This window comes from Paramormyrops kingsleyae, chromosome 16 (assembly GCF_048594095.1).
Source record: "Paramormyrops kingsleyae isolate MSU_618 chromosome 16, PKINGS_0.4, whole genome shotgun sequence".
In the NCBI taxonomy this organism is placed as follows: Eukaryota; Metazoa; Chordata; class Actinopteri; order Osteoglossiformes; family Mormyridae; genus Paramormyrops; species Paramormyrops kingsleyae.
Genome location: NC_132812.1, coordinates 21,784,416 through 21,804,315, shown reverse-complemented (window position 1 = coordinate 21,804,315; position 19,900 = coordinate 21,784,416). Strand labels below are relative to the sequence as shown.

General features: G+C 51.6%; 1 protein-coding gene across 16 annotated transcripts in view; it reads right to left on the bottom strand.

Annotated features, from left to right (window-relative positions):
* The window catches only part of LOC111858352 (bromodomain adjacent to zinc finger domain protein 2B-like), a 61,006-nt gene that overhangs the window by 23,094 nt on the left and 18,012 nt on the right, over positions 1-19,900 (bottom strand). For 14 of the 16 annotated variants that reach the window (XM_072700151.1, XM_072700152.1, XM_072700150.1 and 11 more), the window contains 5 exons: positions 11,284-11,407; positions 4,812-4,961; positions 1,860-2,048; positions 835-993; positions 254-417 (listed from right to left, as the gene is read on the bottom strand). In XM_072700151.1, the coding sequence (XP_072556252.1) occupies positions 254-417; positions 835-993; positions 1,860-2,048; positions 4,812-4,959 (660 nt within the window). In that variant the 5' untranslated portion in view covers positions 4,960-4,961; positions 11,284-11,407. Of the gene's footprint in view, positions 1-253; positions 418-834; positions 994-1,859; positions 2,049-4,811; positions 4,962-8,241; positions 10,262-11,283; positions 11,408-12,902; positions 13,050-19,900 lie in introns of those variants that run through there. The other 2 variants (XM_072700154.1, XM_072700159.1) reach the window with 2 other exon arrangements.

Here is a 19,900-nt window from a genome sequence, read left to right as displayed (position 1 = left end):
TTGGACAGATGAAGCCCAGGGATCATAGCAGAGCTACTAACAGCAGGGAGCAGAAGGCTTGCCAGGAACAGAATCTGACCCCCAGCATGGTAACAGGACTGGACCCGAAGTGTGCAGCCTCGCTAGGGATCAGCTGTTGTACCCTTGAACAGGACATGCAATGAATTTCTATGAAGTAGCTTAAATAGAAGACATGCAGGGCATTATGACTTGTGCAGTCCCCCCTGAACGCTACTGTGACGAGGGCTCCCACCTTCTCCTTCTTGATCTGGGGGGGGTTCACCACTTCTTGGTCACCCCCACCGGAGCTGCTGGTCCTCGCTGCCTCGGGCGCCCCTAGTGTGGGCGGGGTCCCGCCGGACGCACGGCCCGCGGACGCTGCTGAAGGGGAGGTGCCGTTCATCATGCCGTTCACCCCTGGGAGGCGCCAAGAGGTACCCAAACGTCAGGATAACAGCCAGGACAGATTTACACATAACAACACTTTTTACTAGCTTAGTTTTGACCAAGAGCACCAAAAAAAATCACATGAGATAAAATGACTAAAGGCTGTTTAAACCAGTGTTCCCTAATCCGGTCCTCAGGGACCCAAAGAGAGTCCAGGTTTATGCTCTGGCAGGGAGCAAAAATGTGCACTGTCTGGCAGGGAGCTGGGAGGGAGCAAAAACATGGACTGTCCGTGGGTCCCCGAGGGCCGGATTAGGAATGACAAAAATCAGCTCGGCATCTAGGAGTAATTATATAATATTTACAGTTTTGTTCATGTTCCTTCTTCCAGTTATATGTTTATGATAATTTAGGGGGGGGGGGGGGTTAGTAATCTGAAGAGAGTACCTTTAGGAACGCCTCGCCCGTTTCTGCTGGGGGTCTGAGCCTCGGAGGTGCTGGGTTCGAGGGTCTGAACAGGGGCCCCGAAGAGGGGCGGGAGGCCGAGGAGCGGGGGGAAGAAGGCAGCAGGGCCACGCCCATGAGCCTCAGCACTGCGCCACCATTCTGCAGTGTGAAGAGTTAGCAAAGCGCCCCCTGTCAGTCAGCCAGCTGAAATGCGTCAGTGTACTGCACTTCTTCATACCAGCGAGGGGATTAAGTTACATCTCAGGAGAAATGGAAGCCTGGGAGATCAAGAACAGGCAGAATTATTCGTTGATGCTTCAGGAAACTAACAGAACTGAATAAATTCGAAGGACAAGCAGCATGTCCCAGATGCTTCCGGAAGTTACAAGAGTTACTCAGCAGCTGTTGACCCCTGAGCCAATGAGGCCTTTAAACTTCTCCAGGTGTGAAAAGTCATGAGCATGTTCTGCTGGTGGCGATCATTTACTGTGGTCACAGATCACTCGGCAGAGTCGAAGGACCTTCCCGTTCTCATGCCCAAACCACTGAAGTTTCTACACACCGACATCCACCTCCTGGGATATCGGCCATGTGCTTCGAGCTGGACATAGGTCACACCGTAGTTGTCTTCCAGCCCTGAGCCTTTCACTTTGGAAGAATTCAGTCACTCTTTGTAACACTCTCTACGCGTCCAGCAGCGAAACGCCAAGCTACTCAAACGCTTACTGCAAAGGAAACAGCCGTTACAGAGCTGACCTTCGCAAATTCAAAATAGGCCTCATTTAAAAGCAGGATGGTAAAGTATTGCAGAGAGGAGGAAAAAAAGAAATCGATTCAATAAAATCCCATGGCAGAGAGGCAGTGAATTTTATTAGAAAGTGCTGTCCCAGTAACATGCATAACAGACATCAAACAGATTTCCCTTTTCAATGGTCCCTTGTATGAACGCATATCACACCCCCCCCCCCCCACCCCCATCCAGAATAGCAGTTAGCTGCCCAGGCAGAATGGAGAGGCCGCCCTACCTGGGAAAGCCCCCAGCTGTGGGTGGGCAGCCAGGGCTGGGGTCATCCCAAGTGTCCCGAGACCCCCAAACTCGGGGCGCCCTGAACTTGTAGTGTAGATGCCGAAGGCTGGGTGGCCCACCATGGGAAAGGCACTTGAGATGGAGGACATGTTAAAGGGGTGACCCCGGGCTGTCCCGAACAGGTGCCCTGCAGACAGAGAGTCAAGGATTATTCTAGAAAGAATTAAAGGTAAATGTGCAAGGATAACCGTGTATGCATGTAGACAATTCATTCTGCTGCGTGTTAAAGCCTCGCGTTACGACATCTCTGCATGCTTCACCATCCCCGGCTTGTCGTACAGCCCTTCATGCATTATGAGTCAAGACACTCCTTCGAACGGAGACCCCCGCGGATTCAGCGAGGTCTGTTTAAACATGCTTGTGCAAACACGGCACGAATGCTGGCTCGGGAGTGCGGGATTACATGCCGCCGAGAATCGGAGCCGGCGCCGTGGCGCGAGACCCGGCCCCCGCCGGAATCTCCGTCACCGGAAATTGTGGCAAATGTGTCCAGGAATGTGCTTCTAATTGGCTGGAATGGGAAGGAGAGAAATATCTTTGTGGTGTTTAAAACATAATGGCCGTTTCCTCGAGCATGGAGTCACTGCGGCTCATATCAGGAGGCGCACGTGTGACTGCACCGCGCTCACGTGAGCGGCGGCTGCCGACGCGGCGAGTGTCCCTGTCCCCGCGCCCGCCCGCCCGCCTGCCAGAGGAACATATTTCATGCAAATCCAATTTCCAGCGCCGAGTGGGGAAACAAAAGCGGGTGAGCGGCGTTCCAACAATCAATCAGCGGGGCAGGCGACGCACATGCCGACCGAGGGGGGGGGTGCAGAGCAGGGACGAGGCGGCGGCCGTTTTCTCCAAGAGCATCCGGGACACAAATCAAGCAGGAAGGATGATTTTTCTCACTCCCCCCGCCCCCCCCCCCCACTTCACATCACACGGAAGGACATGCATTAATATTCCCCGTCTTCCCTACGATGGATTTCGCAGGATGGGGGGGGGGGGGGGGGGCTAGTTGCTGCAGAATAGCTACAGACTAAGCGGTAACATCTGAAAGAAGCATCACCAGCGGCGTGGAGGATGGGGGGGGGGGGGGTTGGGGACAAAGAACCGGTCCCCGGTTACTACCGGCCACCACCACACTTGGCATGCTGCTACACTCCACAATGCACACCCCTCGGGGGTAAGAGGAACAGAAATTCACCCCCCCCCCCCCCCCCCCCCCAGCCTGACGCATGACTCTGCTCGGCCTGGGAATCTGCTCCTGAGAAATGAACCCGGCCGTGCTCTCCTCTTACAGGAGGACATCCGTCTTCAGCGGAGATGAAGAACACCGTCAGCAGCAATGTTTTTGCTTTACGTCTCGTTCGGTAACTGGGCGGATCGAATAGGGATGCGCTAGGGCAGCCGGGGGCAATTTTAATCTCGGTGGGAGTTAACGAAGCCGTCGTAGTCACTAAACGAGCGGCCGAGTCACCAGCAGACGGAGGAGGAGTGACAGGTGAGATGATGAAGGACCTGTGATTCAGCCGCTTAGAGAACGCAAACTCCGAATATCCCGAAAACAGTGGTACTATTTTAGGCACCGTGTACGAAGCAATTGCCACGTGGCAGACAGGTCACGTGACTAGTTTCCATGACATCATACCCTGTTGCTCGTTTCTGGTTTCATACCAGCAGTATTTTGGTGCAAAAAATAATTAAACGGTGCAGCTATTCCTTTGAGGCCGCTTATGACGGATAACACATTAGGAGTATCACACACAATGAAATAATTGTTTACAATAAAAAAACCTTTGTAACCTGGTCTGCCTTTGACTAGGTTGATGACAACGTGCTTTATGAAAACATTTCACAACACAACAGGACATCGATAAAAGGGTCCTAACATATTTTTTTTAACTGCTAAACCCAGTTACTTATCAGTCCCTGGAAATCACAGGGGCGTGACGCAGAAAAGCGTCACGGTAACGAGAGCGGGTAATGAGTCAAAGCGGGGCGGATGTGAGAAGCGTGTTTAATTTCATAACCACAGAAGGGGTGGCATTAACCCCCCCCCACCCCCCACAGATGGGGGGGTGTATTTTACGTTAATAATAACCAGCAAAGGAAACCTGAGAAAAGAAGCCCGAAAATTATGCTATCTGGCAACAGCTTTGGATGTTATTCAGATTTATCTAGAAGTATCCAGAGAACCATGTGACCAAACCTGCGCCGTGTTTATCGTGGTCGCAGGAATCCTGTATTTCTCACAGTAAAAATGACAGTTAGGAAATTTGCATGTTATTTTCTGGTCCAGGTCATGTGACAGGCAACCTGTCATGGCAGCCCTGCAAACAGCTTTGAGCACAATTAGCATTCAGTGGGAACAGAGGATGGCGGGCTTTGGGGGGGGGGGGGGGCTGAAATGTCAAATCACACTGGGCTAACTGGGGCTGGCGGCAGTCCGCCACATGTGGGGGAGCCAGGCCTCGGCACGCAGCAGCCAACATGACCCCCGCAACCTCCCAAACAGCAAACAAACAGAGCAGCCTTTGCTTAAAGCTAAATAACACCCCCGTTACAGAAACGTGGACCGTTCCTTCTCCTAAAAAGGTCAACCAAGTATCCCAAATATCACAATGTGGTAAAACCTGTTACTTTTTAGCTTGCGGGGACATTTTTCAGGTCTCCGCAATATAAACTTCAATGTTATAAAAATGTGTGACTGCAGTCAAAAAACTAAAAACGCCAAAACTTTTGTATTTTGTTTGGTTACTTATGGTTAAGGTTAGGGCTGGGTAGGGGTTAAGGTTGCCATGTTGGGATTAGGGTTCTTCCTATGAAAATGAATGGACGGTCCCCATAAAGATATGAATACAAACATGTGTGTGTGTGTGTGTGTATGAAAGCCCACCCTTACCACAGCTGGTGAGTGCTGACCCCAGGGCCGGGGGTTCAGGGGCCAGGCTCTTGGAGGAGGGGGCCACCGAGGATGCGGGGGCAGTGGGGGCCACACGCCTGGACGGCGAGGCAGACGAGGGAGGGGCCAGCCGCTCTGCAGACTCCATTCCTGTCAGACACGATGGGGGCACAGAGGTGTTAACATCGACACGGAGAAGCAGAGACAGTCACGCTCACGCCCCCCACCGGCCCGACCTGGGATGGCATCGGCCGTCACTGCTCCTTCATTAAAACAGGCTGAGGTCTTTGGCACTGCTACATGAGCTCCCTGTCGGGGGGGGTGAGGGGGGGGTCACTGTTATCCTTTATTCCTAGCAGGAGCCGCCCGCCCACTCACGCCAGCAGCTCCCAGGCAGCCAAAAACAGGTTCATCACCACACTGTTAAACTCCCCCCCCCCACCCCCCAGGAGAGAAAAACAGCTCTTTTCCAATGACAGCCTGAGCAGATTCAGCCACAGTAAAACACAACGTTAGTCACCCAAATTTAATCCGCTAAAGGTTTGACTGCTATCGCCTCACCGCTATTATTTTTAATTGCATCTCGCAGTTGCTGACATACCCCCCTCTCCACCCCCCCGACAAGGTCCAGTCTCAGGTCCGGCTTGACAAAAACAGCTTCCCGACCCCCCCCACCCCTCCGGGGTCCTGCCCGGCAAGGATGGAATGACAGCCTTCGGGGGGTGACAGGGACAGCAGTGAGGGACGAGTCGCCCATCTCCGGCACACCTCCTGCCGCAGGCTGTCCTTCTTACCCCACCCCCCCCCCCATTATTCACGCTTGGCAGACACCCCCGTGAAGCTGTGAGTCACGCTCCTCACAGCCCAAGCCGCGAGGACTGACACGGGGCGCTCCGGTCGCAGAGAACTGCCGTCTGACGGCAAACTGCAGCCAAAACGGCAAAATGGACGGAGTCACAGGAGTTTCGTTAAAAGGCAATAAACAGCCGAACGTCTGATTCTAACATCCACGGGGGGGGGGGTGATCTACCATTTTGGGGTGCCGCCATTGAACCTACAACCTGTCCACTACATTAACATGCCAGAGACGATTTACAGATTTACGGCGATGCCGAGTTTCCTCCTCCGCCTCCTTGAGGAGAACATTGCCGGCACCAGGCCTCCCCCCCCCAGCAGCAGATGGCCGGCGATAGCGACGGACGGGCACGGCCGGCGAGGCCCGGGGTGCGGGCGCACGAGCGCCGCAGCTAACAGGAGGCGGGGATGGGGTGTGGGGGGGTGACGGCGAGGAGCCTTGGCCCGGTGTTGATTACCGCGGCCGCAAGAGCCTCTCACCGGCCCTGCTGCTTCACGCCACGACAGCTGGTGATGCCCGGCAGGGCGGTGGCGGCGGCTATTTTTAACCAGGATGCAGCGTGAACAAGCACGTGGACAAACGGCACGCCGGCGCCACCAAACCAGCCTCCGCCACCCGCCGCAGACAGACCACACTCCCATCTGCATTTTCACCAGAGTAAATCACCCTGATTTTCCGATACTGCCCTCTGGGGCAGGGGACATACCACCTTGCAGCCATGGCTCCCGCCACTTGAGCGCTCGACCTCCACGCCACCTGCCGCCCCCCCCCCCACCACCTCTGCGGTTGCCTGGTGACGAGGCACCCTTCCGCTCGCCTCGGTGAAACAACACCATCCCAGCAGGGTAAGAGAAAAAAAGCCCAGACTTCTGTCACAAACAACAAAGGCTCCTCTTCCTTCCGCCTTCCCAATTTTCAAAGCAACCTTTAAACAAACACTCCCTCTCCTTCACATCCTGGGTTACCACATGTCTCATATTTCCTTCATTTTAGCCGACCATCTGAAGCCACCTCTGCTTTTTGACACCATCCTGATACACTTTTCCCTTCTCAACGAAATGAAAACAATTAAACTTGGAGGACGGAGTAATTAACTTCACGGCAGAGCGGAGGAACTCCCACTTGTTCCCCGTTGCAGTGGGATGGTTTGGCTGGATAATGTAAAAAAAAGGCTAAAGGTCACCTTCCTCCCTCATAGCCTCCCCCCCCCCCCAAGCCATGTTTACAGACACAGACAGGAAATGGCACCTCACGCGGAGACCAGCGTGCCGCGGAGCCGCAATGTCGATGGTGTAAAGGTGCTTAACATCTATGCCTCACGGTGACAGATCTCACAGAGGAAGCCGCCTCCGACTAAGGAGCCTAAACAGCAGCCTCACCTTAACGAGAGCAGAGATCCACTGCTGATCGGCGACAGAACCCTGAAATAAGGTCTAATAAAAGACAAATAACAGCCAAAGAATTAAACATAAGCCCAGACCATATTTCTCTGTAGTGTATTACACATATCTTTCAAAAACAACTTCACACACCATACTGTGTGCACTCCCTTAATTAAAATGTCAAAGGCTGCTCATTAAAACCAAGAATATTTAAATTTTTTATGAAAAAAAAATTTAAACTAGCCCACACAAAAAAACGTGAATGACTGACAACGGATAACGGGTCTCCCCTCTGGGTCACAAGCACCTGCAATTAGCCAAATATTTTTCACCGGAGCCGCGTCTAATTAATTATTTGTCACCCGATACAATTAAACAATCAAATCATTAATGCGACTGACAACAGACAAGCACTACTGCACCAAGCTTTCAACGACTAATGAATTTCCAAGCCCACCATACATAAAAATCGGCAACGCAATAAAACACATTAACCACGTTCTAGAAGGTGCCGTGAGCGCCCGACACTTTCCAGGTGTCCTTTTCCGGTGGGACTTGCACCAGAAAACCTTTAGACCTGACATAAAGATTAAACTCTAGACTAAGATGAGACCAGCTAATCAACCACTAAGGCACCTGCTGACTGGTTTGGGGGGCAGGGGTGGGGGTGGGGGAGGTGTAGCTGTAAACTCTTCATCCTGGTGAAATCAATTTTCAATCAGAAAGATGGAGGAGGGCAGACAAGGAGGTCCTGAGTCTCCCGTAGGAGGCTGCCGCAGAAACTCACTCCTGTTTTCATTTTAAGTACAAAGTCGAGATAAAAGGAGCAGCCGTCCGTCCAAACAGGATTAAGAGAGGAGGGGTGGGCGGCTTGAGATACCTCAGGTCACACACGCACCCCCAGCACCTTTCAGATCTCCTCTCCAGTTCTGTGAGGAGACTAACAAGCACGCCTGATCAAAGAGCTGATCTTCTGCATAGAGCGCCTTCTTGAAGCTTTCCACAGCGGCCCGGCCACCTAATATGCGTCTATGTGACGGCGACGAGGACCTGCCAAGCCCTGCTCGTTATTGGCTCATAGGGACGCCTAGCCAACGAGCCAAGTTCCCCTTTCAAGTCGAGGTCCTTCGGACCAAAGCTCCAGCTCTCTGTGACTCCACAGTGAGAGGCTTTTTGTCTTTTAATTCCATACCTCCGTCCTTGCTGAGTCCTGAAGTTGTGGGGTCTCACACGATTAAGGAACACCAGGAGCCCAAATAGGTCCGAAGTCGAGAAGAGGAACGTCTGTGTCCTTGTATCTTCACAACGGATGCTGAAGCAGAATTCCTCAGGAAACAGAGAGCCACTTAAACGCGTAAAAAGCTCAGGACATCTGCTCCACCAACGGGTGCAACATAAACAATCACGCCGAGTCTGGCGAGCCTCAGAACGCGTCAGTATTTGTCTGGATCAATTCCGAAGACGCAGGCTTGATTCGGGGCATCCGCACTAACACAGCAAGGCAACGAGGCGGCCCGCAGCTCGTTAGAGATTCACACCCCTGTGTTTTCCGTGTGTTTACTTGCGATTCATTTGCTTGCCTGTTTGTCTGAACCCCCCCCCCCCCCAAGAGCTGCTTTGCCATAACTGTGCCCAGTTTACGACAGGAAAGTGGAGACTCAAACCACAGGAAACAAACAAACAGGTTTTGGGTGGCATTGCCGTGCATTTATCAACACGCGTGCATTGTCTGTGGAGGTCTGCGATATATGGCATCATGAATGTCTCTCACAAAATCCTGAATTCTCACGCCCACAGAGTATATTCTCACTTGAGAGTTTCCACGTGCCAGAAGGAGCTCTTTTCTTCTAACTTTGAGAGATGTAACAATTCCATCCATCAATCCTCCAACCTCTTATCCTGGTCAGGAAGAGCCTGGACCCAATACCAAGCAGACCAGGACCAGCACAGGGAACAGTCAGGCACACACACACACACATACACACACACGTCTATCAGATGCCAATTAGCCTTCATGTTTTTGCACCATGAGAGGAAACTGGATTACCAAGGAAAATCCACATGGGGAGAATATGCAGCCTTCCTGAAGCACAGTACAATGCACAACGGGGTGGAAGGATCTGATAATCACTCAGAGGCATTAGGTAACGTAGCTCAGATAGCAACGGTGCAAACCGGCGATGCTTTACCCTTAAGAAGCACGCCCAGCTTTGGATGCTCAAAACACGGCACTCATACCGGCCTCTCCTCATGCCCACCGGCCCCCGTGACCACTCATCTCAGGACAGCAATCACAGACTCGACCCGACAGGCCACTCCGCATCCAGGAGACAACATCACGGGTGGGATGACGTTCCCACGGCAACCAAGACCCCGAGCCTTCAGAATGACTTTGCTTTACACACGATGTTTACAGAGGGGTGCAATCCATCGGACACAAACCGGAATCCTCGCTCATCAAAGAAACAAGAAAAAGCCTCTAATACACAAAAAAGAAAAAAAAAATCTCACTTAAAATGAAACGGGGGGGGTGAGACCTTAATATATCAGCGATCATGCCATATACTAATATGATCACGGTCTCAATGAGATCGGGAAGGTCACAGAAAAACCCAGAAACAAAAGCTGCCGTTATACAGCCCCAGCGCAACAACAGGCCCGTTTCGGCAAGGTTCCGTCTAGGTGCACTATCACAGCGGCCACCTAGCTTTACAAAAAGTGAAAACAACCTTAAAATGGATTTTAAGATTCTCTGAGTGGCCTTCTTGGAACCCAAAGCTGACCTTTAAAGAAGTAAAAGCAGATCTGATGTGATTCCCAGCTGGAGCCTAACCCAGTGTTATGAAGAGCCTGAGTTTTCAAGTGTCCCAATCTTCCATAATCGCTCTTCCAGTTTTGTTTGCACACTTGTGCCCTAGACACGTAATGGGACACTCTTCACTCTTCAGACTCTCATCCCAATACTACAAAAATCAAATGTACTTCACCAGACAATCCCTAGGGAAGAAAGGACAGGCAGCCACACTGAGTATCAGACCCAACACCCTGCGCCATTTTCATTTTAACCTCTTTACAGTGTATCGGTCACTTTACACCCACTGTGTCGGAAGTGAGTTCCTGGGGAAAAAAAAATCTGCTTCATGAATGAATAATAGTCTGCAGTCAATGCTCATTATTTTCAGTCAATCCTTAATAATAGCACTTAGCCCTTGGCCAATTAAGGAGGCTGTAAATAACAGATTGATTTAAATTAAGTCCAATGCCAGTTTATTTATGTTTTACAAAAAAAAAACAAACAAACTGGAACATACTTTATCATTAGAACTGAATAATTAAATTCCGTTTTAGGTCTACGAACAAATTGAAAGTCGCGCGATACATTGAGTAAACAGTTAAACCTGAAGTGAAAAGGTGAGTAATTATAGAGTATGGCTAAGTGTAGTCTAGCGTGTCTAGGGGTCGTGTGCGGCCTGGGGGGGGGGGGGGGGCGTCGGCCCACCCACTCGCTGCCGCTCCACGGCCTCCCTGATATTTAAGCCATCCTGTTTGCATAAGCATTGAGCCGAGTCTCCTCCGGAGGGAAGCCGTATGGCCAGACACACCGCAGGAGTGACCTGTCCAACTGCACAAAAGCCACAAAGCCCAGGCCAGATAAAGATGAAAGGAAACCTTCCCCAGCTTCAATGGGGGGTGGAGGGACAGCAGAGGACAGACAGACGTGTAGAGTAATGCCTCAGAGCTGCCAGTCACTAAGCGAGCAGGGCTTCAGACACTGCTCAGGCACAAACACACACACACACACACACACACACACACATGCATGCACACGCACTCACACACACACACACATGCAGGCACCCTCATACACACACAATCACGGAGCTTGATCACAGCTGGTGTAGCCTGAGGAAAATCTTGCCATTTGTGTCATATTTCAGGAAACACACCAGTTGAATCTTTGCACAGAGACAAGGGGCTCCTGCAGAGAGTGTCTGTTGAAATAATATTAATTAATTACAGTAATTACTTTTCAGGGATTCACACCCAAAATTACCAACTTTATACGACGGAAGGAGCTTTACGGAAATAAAACACAGACGCCGGATGACTTGAAAGCAGATTCCTGTTACGCTAGAGAGCATAAACAGCCATTCTGACAGTTAAAAACCACTAAGTGATCCTTAAATGGTTTCAGAGAGACCCAGACGGCAAGGCTGAAACCAGCACAACATACCGTAATGCGCTGCCTCTTCACACTGCTGCAGGATGTGATGTCATACGGCTTGCTTGTGCCCGCTAAGACCGTTATACAGAGCACTCTTGGCAGTCGTCACTTTCTGCAGACCCCCTGGACCTCCCTGAAAAACAACGGAGAGCAGGAAAAATAAACAACGTCAACCTCGTCAAACACAGCCAGCGTCCCCTCCCCCTCCCCAAAGTCAGATACTCAAAAGGAAGGGGGATTTAATTAAATGATAGCGATGTGGCGTTCGCAACGAGGACGGGCAGCCCTCCTACGGCAGAGCCCCCCTCCCTGCCCAGACCTGAAGGCCTGGAAGAATCGACCGCTCTGACTTTGAGACGCTAACAGATGGAGAATGCAAAGCGAGCGAGGACGTTGCTTATCCCGGAACGAGAGGCCTCGAACAATCCTCGCTTGCTGGCGTGCGTGAGCACACAGTCATAGCGATTCTCCGCAAACGACGCCGAGACTTAACCGATACAAGGCAGAGCGAGCGGAAGCTGGCTAAAGATGCATGGCATCATCTGATTAAAAAGATCATCATCACTTATCATCCCATTAAGTCAGAGGAGAGAAATAAACACTGAATCACAGCAGAGCCGGGGATTGTCTAACAGCAGAGAGTGTCCTTAGTCCACAATAACACCCCCCACACAACACTCTGCTCAGTCATCATTAGATGTGTTTGTGTTTACCTATTAAATCCACATCCTAACAGCAAACTGTTATGTGATAATGAGGGAAACACGAATGGGAGTCTTCTGGAAAGATCCGTGTGCTGTCACACGTTGACTCCGATTTTAAGGCAGGGGGTAAAATTTAATTAAAGCAGCACATGGAAATGTGACGTTTGTGACCCAAAGTGACACAATGGTGCGATCTGTATTCGGGCAGGACCAGCCCCGGCCAGCCGCCTTCCTGGCCACATTCCTGGTTTTGTAAGCGAGCCTCTTAATTCCTGGTCCTGGGTCAGCCCTCGGGCCGCCCCGGGAGCCGAGCGGAAATGTGGCTTTAAATCTCCCCGTTTAGGGTTCCAGCGCACTCGCTGCTGTTCCGTCAGCAGAACGGGCTTTCAGACGGGGAAGCGTGGGAGTGGGGCAGCGAGAGGCGAGGTGGAGCCTGCGTTACCACGGCGATAGCAGTAACATTACATGGGATAGGGGATAGCTAGACACAAACAGACACACACACACACACAGACATATACAGACAGACACATATAGACAGACAGACAGACACACACACACACACACACACAAAGACAGACACACACACATATAGACAGACAGACAGACACACACACACATAGACAGACACACACACACATAGACATATACAGACAGATAGACAGACACACACACACACAAAGACAGACAGACACACACACACAGACATATACAGACAGACAGACACACACATAGACAGACACACAGCCACACACGCAAACATACTATATACACTCAGAGAGTCACGCAGATACACACACAGATCCGCAGACACACAAGATTTTTAACGTGCTTTTTTAGGCCTATGGTCTAGCACCCTAAGCTATGAAAATGTGTACTCAAAAAAACCAGAACAGGACGTGACAAAAAAGGAACAGGGCTGACCTTCTGATTTTTGGTAGAGCCACACGCAGAAGCTGACTCACTGCGAATCGTGTGGCAACAACAGCAGTTAACGGCAGTAACCGCCGGCTGCCCTCCGCTGCACTTCCGGGTGCTAATGAGCCAATGCCGGCCGCGAATCCCCGCTGGCAGGGAGACGGGTTTACGCGGGGACAGGGAGGGGCATAGGGAGCTCTCTCCCTCTCCGGAACCTCCGGCAGTGCCCGATCACGCCTCACAGATGCTCGGTGAGGAGACCGCAGGAGGGAGGTGGCTGAAGACCTGGATCTGGGTGAAAATGCCACAAGAGGAAACAGGGCTGTTCTCTCACGTCAGTGATGGAATATATGAAAGACTATAGGCTCATAACAGGGTTAGGAGCCAACAAGGTAACCATTAAGAAGCGTTTTGGACCTGTGAGTGACTGACACAATGGATGGAGAATAATGGAACGGACAGGAACACGATTCCCCAGAAGCGACCGGTCCCGATAGCACAGCACAACGCACTGCGACTGGATCACTGCCGATCTGATTGCGCCCCCCACACACACCTGGTCCCCCACCCCCACACACACCTGGTCCCCCAACCCCCACACACACCTGGGCCTCACCTGCCAAAGACGGATGTCCTGCATAGATCCATCATAGCTAAAATCATATTATAGGGGTATATATTTAATGCATGTGCGCGCATGCACACGCACACGCACACGCACATGCACACGCACACACAGCCGTTTTCCATTAATGTGCCAGAATTACACACTTCATAATTAAACTGAAATTAACCTCGCAGAAAAGTCCTCACACACAGGAGAATGGAGCAGTCAGCTGCACTTGACACGTGCTGTCAACAACACAACAGAGCTCGTGGTTTTGTGGGGGGGGGGGAGGGTTCTTACCACCACAACCACCACCCCCGCCCCCCACCGACACATACGAAACCCCTCCGCCGTCACGTTACACATCCGCTCGCCGCCGCTCCGCAGCCCCCCATCTTCCCGTCATGTCACACATTATTCGCTGTGTACCCCGCGGTTGAGTCAGGAGCCTTCGTCTGCGCTGATTACAGTTATAAAACTCATTAAACGCCTCTTCAAATAGAGCCAAAAAAATGAACTATCAAAAAAAAAAACATTTAAGGTGCATCAGCCTGCAGAGGACAGAATGCGGGCTGACAGCTAAGGATGGCACAAAGTCACAGCCGAGCGGAATGTAAATGCAAAGCGCACTTTGCGGGGATTCAGCACCAGCCACCCCCCGGTCTCCGACTCCGCGGCCGCCTCCGTGACGACCCCCCTCGGCAGAGCCCGCAAATCCTGCACTTACTCTCCTCGCCCTCAATGTCAGTCCCAGCTCACACCTTGGAGGAATTCTTTACTTTTTATTCATGCAACTGAGGTGTGTGATATTTATTTTTCACACAAGGCACACCTTCCCGGTGGCTCTCCTGCCATCATAGCCGTATTCCCGCTCCATACAGTGCCATCGGCTGCCACCCCCATCGGAAGGTCCGTGCCCTTCTCGAAAGGAATCGCAACAGATGGAAATAAAACACGAATTGGTAAATATGCCAGCATCGTTTCAGCCTCTTGACGCCGTGAACTCACACCACACCCGTCACACTGAAACCGGGGCAGTGATAAATGAACCCCAAACGCCTTGGGTGCGAGAAGCGCGAGATCGGAGCACCGTGACGTCACGGCGGCTCGGATTTCCCACAATCCCCCTCTCCACAGAACAGGAGTCAGGGAGGCCAAGCGCACAAGCTCATCTCATCCTCTTTATGCCCTACAGAAGAATTTCCAGAAATAAAGAGAATTTGAGGGGGGGGGGGGGGCAAACATGAAACATGCAACGTAGACGTTCAATTTGCCAGCGCTGGAAAAGCTAAACGATTCCCTGATCCTTTGTACAGAAGGGGAATTGAGTGACTGCGAGCAAAGCACCAGAATAGAAACAAGCCGTCAATCAACTTAGCGGCGATCGTGCCGGAGACGTCAAATGCAATCCGTCCGGGGAGGGGAGCGCCGGGCCCGGCGGGGGCCCCACGCTACTGGGAGCCCGCGAAACACCCCCGAAATTAATTAGGGGGCGATCGGATCGCAGAGCGCAGCCGCGGTGTCTTCACGTTTTAAACAGCCACCCGGGATTCTTCGCCGAACTATTTTTATTTTGATGAATGTGCGGAGAAAATAACTCATTTTCTCCTTGCCTCCAAGACATCTTCAGGAGAGAGCTTCTCGTCGCCAAATTAATACTCCCATCATCCTGGTTAGTGCGTCTCCTCACTTCACCCCCCAAACCTTTCAGGAAATATAAGAGCTTCACCTACAAAATACTTCTTAAATGTGCATTTATATCTTTTATATTTGTTATACGTACCATTTTACAACATTATCTGTCATGTAGGACATGTTCGATTTCAAATAACACACATTCCAATAGATGTTTTTTTTTTTTGAGGTGTGTAGTTCACACTGATAAATGGTAACCAGGACAAGTAAAGCTGACTTCTTGCTACTTTTCCAAATTTTGATTGTCATCTTTTTCAACAGAAGCTAATACGTTTATAAACACTGTCTACCTGACCAATTCCCAGCTTGGCCTGTTCCCTTGGTGCACTGGAGCAGGTGAGTGTAATGGATGAATAAGATACCCCAGTTCCACATGTGAGTCCATCCTCAGGCTGTGGAGGGGAGGGGTTCACCAGCAGCCCCCTGATCCTCTACAGAGCCTCCCTTTCCCAAAACAGTACCAAGTGGAGCTTTGACTGGAATGAGACAGGTGGACAGGCACACACGCAAGCCTGAACTCAGAGTCACAGCCACAGCCACACACGCATCTGTCTAAATTCAGGCCTAAACACAAAGAGACTGATTCAGAAACAGATGGAGACTCTGACATACACACACATAAATGTACGATGAAACCGGTTAGAAACAGACAGACAAACAGACAAGCAGGAAGACAAACAGAATATCATGCCCAAGGCTAGCTAATGCCCAGTTACGACGGCGTAAAGCCATCACCATAGGCCCTGCACTGAGTAGCGTGCGCACGCACACACACACACACACACACACACAGTCACAGCATTTCCTTTCACAGGATTTGTTCACGGCGTTTGGGAGTCTGGAACGGAGACAGCGCATCTTCCTATTCTGATGTAAACACAGTGGGTGATCTTTAGCAAATGATTAAAGTAAGCTTTTGACCTTTAAAAAAACAGTAATGACAGAATCTGGAAACTTGTGTCTTAAGTGGGAACCGGCAACTACGTACAGGACAGATTTTATAGTTTATTAAAACTGGTAACACTTTATATCCATCCATACATTTTCTATGCTAGCTTGTCCCAGCTGCAGGAAAACGCTTAATAATTTATGTATAATTACAGTATTATAGACCTGTAAAAAACACATCGGTGAAAAGCAAGTTAATCTTGGTTTTCAGCGAGTGACTGCATCTGCGCAGGCCGTTGTCCTCCTTCACGCAGCTGGAGCAGCTGCTGCAAGCTTTCCTGTTAATCACTCCCTTCCCAGCAAACCCCGCCGCTGCCCCCTGGCCCGTTCATCGCGATCACCTTGATGGCACCGGCGGACGGGAAGATGGATGGCTGACATGACTGGGCGCTCACAGCCTAAGCGCAGGGCTGAGGGCCGTCACCAAAGGACCATGAAAGTCAGGTGAGGTCGGGGAGGTAGGTGAGGTAGTTGAGGTAGGTGAGGCAGGTGAGGTAGGGGAGGTAGGTGAGGCAGGGGAGGTAGGTGAGGCAGGGGAGGTAGGTGAGGCAGGTGAGGTAGGTGAGGCAGGGGAGGAAGGTGAGGTAGGGGAGGCAGGTGAGGCAGGTGAGGAAGGTGAGGTAGGGGAGGCAGGTGAGGCAGGTGAGGTAGGGGAGGTAGGTGAGGTAGTTGAGGTAGGTGAGGCAGGTGAGGTAGGGGAGGTAGGTGAGGCAGGGGAGGTAGGTGAGGCAGGGGAGGTAGGTGAGGCAGGTGAGGCAGGGGAGGAAGGTGAGGTAGGGGAGGCAGGTGAGGTAGGGGAGGAAGGTGAGGTAGGGGAGGCAGGTGAGGCAGGTGAGGCAGGTGAGGTAGGGGAGGTAGGTGAGGTAGTCCAAACACCACTGACTGCTTCTGGAGCTCATATGTAAGCCCTGTACACATAAATGCGCTCACACAAACAAGCCCTTCCTTTGATTTACGCAACAATAGACTGTGGTACCAGATCAGATTGGTACCAGATTATACCACCTTACAACCAAAAACTGACATCCTTGACATCAGGATTATACCAAAGGGTGAAACACCTGACACAGCTGCATGTGAAAAGATTTGTGTTATATGGTTTTGTTTTAGTTTTATATCAATTTTGTGAAGACATACGTCAATTAGAGCATGTATTTATCCAAAAACAGCAACATTGGTGTGATGAACAAATACAAGCATGAGAACAAAATATACAATAAAGAAAATTGTACATTTTTTCACATTACAGTTTAACGCTAGAGGTGATGTTCTGGTGTTTGCGACAGGGATAACAATTACGAATATGCGGTGCATAATTACGTAGCAGCGTAACGTCCGCCTCGTGTCCGAAATGTACCAAACCGCTGTCCGCCCTAATCCCCTAGGCAGTGTTCTGTGCAGTGAACACTACATAGCCAGTGAGTGAACAAGTGGACATTTCCAACACAGCCTCTGTACATGAGCTCCTTTGAGCTACTAAGAGGATGACTCTCAGGGCCAGTGCGGGGAGTCGGCGGAGGCCAAAACATGATGTGGGGCGGGGGGGGGGGATAGGAGGAGGAGCTAGCTGAGAAGTCCTGGAGAGCAGTAATGGCAGGCAGGCGGAATCAGAAGCGCCAGCCAGCGGTCCACAGGCGGCATGTTTGGGTTCCGCCCCCGTCGCTCGTCCATTTACGTCCACGCGACTGTATCTGCCAAGCGCATGTTTAAGCAGCCCTGAGCACCGGCAGCAAGCTCACACACAGCCAGGGGAGAGAGGACACCTCGCTGACAGATATAAAGATGGTATTACATCGGCAGTACATGGGGTACGGCCTCATACGTCCAGGATTGCTGGTTCGAATCCCACCCCTGCTGTCTGTCTGCGGTTTGTATGTTCTCTCCAAGTCACATGGGGTTCCACTGGGAACCCACATTCCTCCTGCAGTTAGGCTGAATGGTGTCTCAGAACAGGGCATGCAGGCCCCTCGCAACCCTACCTGGGATAAGTGGCTGGAATATGGATGGATGGATACGTATTTATAATAGAATGCAACTCCATCCCAAAACAATATTCCCCCTTTTCGTCTGATCAATGTGAATACAAAAGGGGGGGGGCAGATTTCACTAAGGAGACTCGTCACCCCACCAACCTCTGATCGATATTTAGCAGAAGAATATCACATCATCATCTCCCACCCCAGACCACAGCCTTCTGCTGAATAGTGGCTTCAACCACGAATGGCGGAGTCGCTCATTTAGAGAAAGCTCCTTCTCAAACTACCCTTTTCTTCAGTGTCCCACAGAGTGTCGGTCTTTCAGAAGTTTGGGGGGGGGGGGGGGGCGCAGGGGACGACAGTCTAATGTGGTGCCGATATTCACAGAGGAAGCGTGTAAAAGTACCAACACACCCGTCTGCAGGCCAGAGGGGCAGGGAATAACAAAGACCAAATAAACACCAGTGGCATCCTATCCAGGCTGCCCCCCCTCCCCCCCGCCTGCTGCCCCACGCTTCCTGGAATGGGCTCCAGGGTCGGGTCACTGTGACCCCACACTTGGTGGAAGATAGCTGGATGGATACGAAATGCCTGCATCGGATTCTTAGCGCTGAGTGTTGGCGGAGTTACCTATTAATATAATCCCCCCCTCCCATATCAGCGAAGCGTGCTGCCCGCGTTTCCCACGCCCAGGGAAGGGGGCACAAGAACGTCACCAGCCTCCCCCGCAGAAGCGGGACAGACGTTCACACGCCGTGCACACCGGAGGACGGGAAGGCAGGCCGCAGTGCCTTGGATGGCAGGCCGCAGCGCCTCGGAAAGCAGGCCGCAGCGCCTCGGAAGGCAGGCATCCCTGGGAAAACTTGCCGGGTGCCTGATCGTGGTGCGGCGTTGGTTTGCTGCAGGAGGACAGTGAATGCATGACAATGAGAGCCGCTAATGAAATCAAGGAGCGACCTGAAATACATACATATTAAACCGGCACCTTCCTCTCATTCTCACTGCCTCGTTTGTCCCCCCCCCCCTCCCCCCACCACCCCTCCCCTCAGCCTGACCTTTCAGTATTTTATCTCGCCTTGAATTTCATCGCTTTAAGCCTTCAATTAATAGTTGCAAGTTTTGGCTTCATTGTGGCCATTTGAGCATCGAGTGTGTGTGTGTGTGTGTGTGGGGGGGAGGGGGGGTCGCCTACATTGATGCAGATTCTGGAAACCCGGCTGTCGGGCCCAGAACCCCCAGACAGGACGGCCCGGAAGCGAATGTGACCCAGCTGCTGCAGGAGGCTGTGGGCTGCCGGGTTTTAATCATATCCAAGCCAATGTTAAACATTTGCTGGATCTTCTTTACTCACGGCTGAGCGTCTTAACCAGCCAAGGTAATCTATAACGGGTAGAGGTCAGCACCTGGGGAGGGGGGCAGTTAAAAAAGATCCCAATTATCACGCAGAGCAAATACAACAAAAGCCAGTAAGACAACTCACTAATGGCCAGACGGGGACCATTCTGGTCACGTTTCAAGGCGCCGGGGGTGCGGCTGGGGGTTGGGGGGGGTTTAAACTCACACGCGGGGCTCCACAAGAAGGCAAATTAGTCATGGGAATCTCCTGGGTTCTTCCGGCATTCCGCAAATGCACAGGACCCCGGGGGGGCAGAATGACGGCCCCCCTCAGGACACGTCGCCCCCACACAGGCTGTGGCACTGGAACAGTGAGGTCCGTGCAAGGTGTGTATCTGCGACAGCACCCGCGTGTGCCCCAGAATCGACTGCGGAATCTGAGC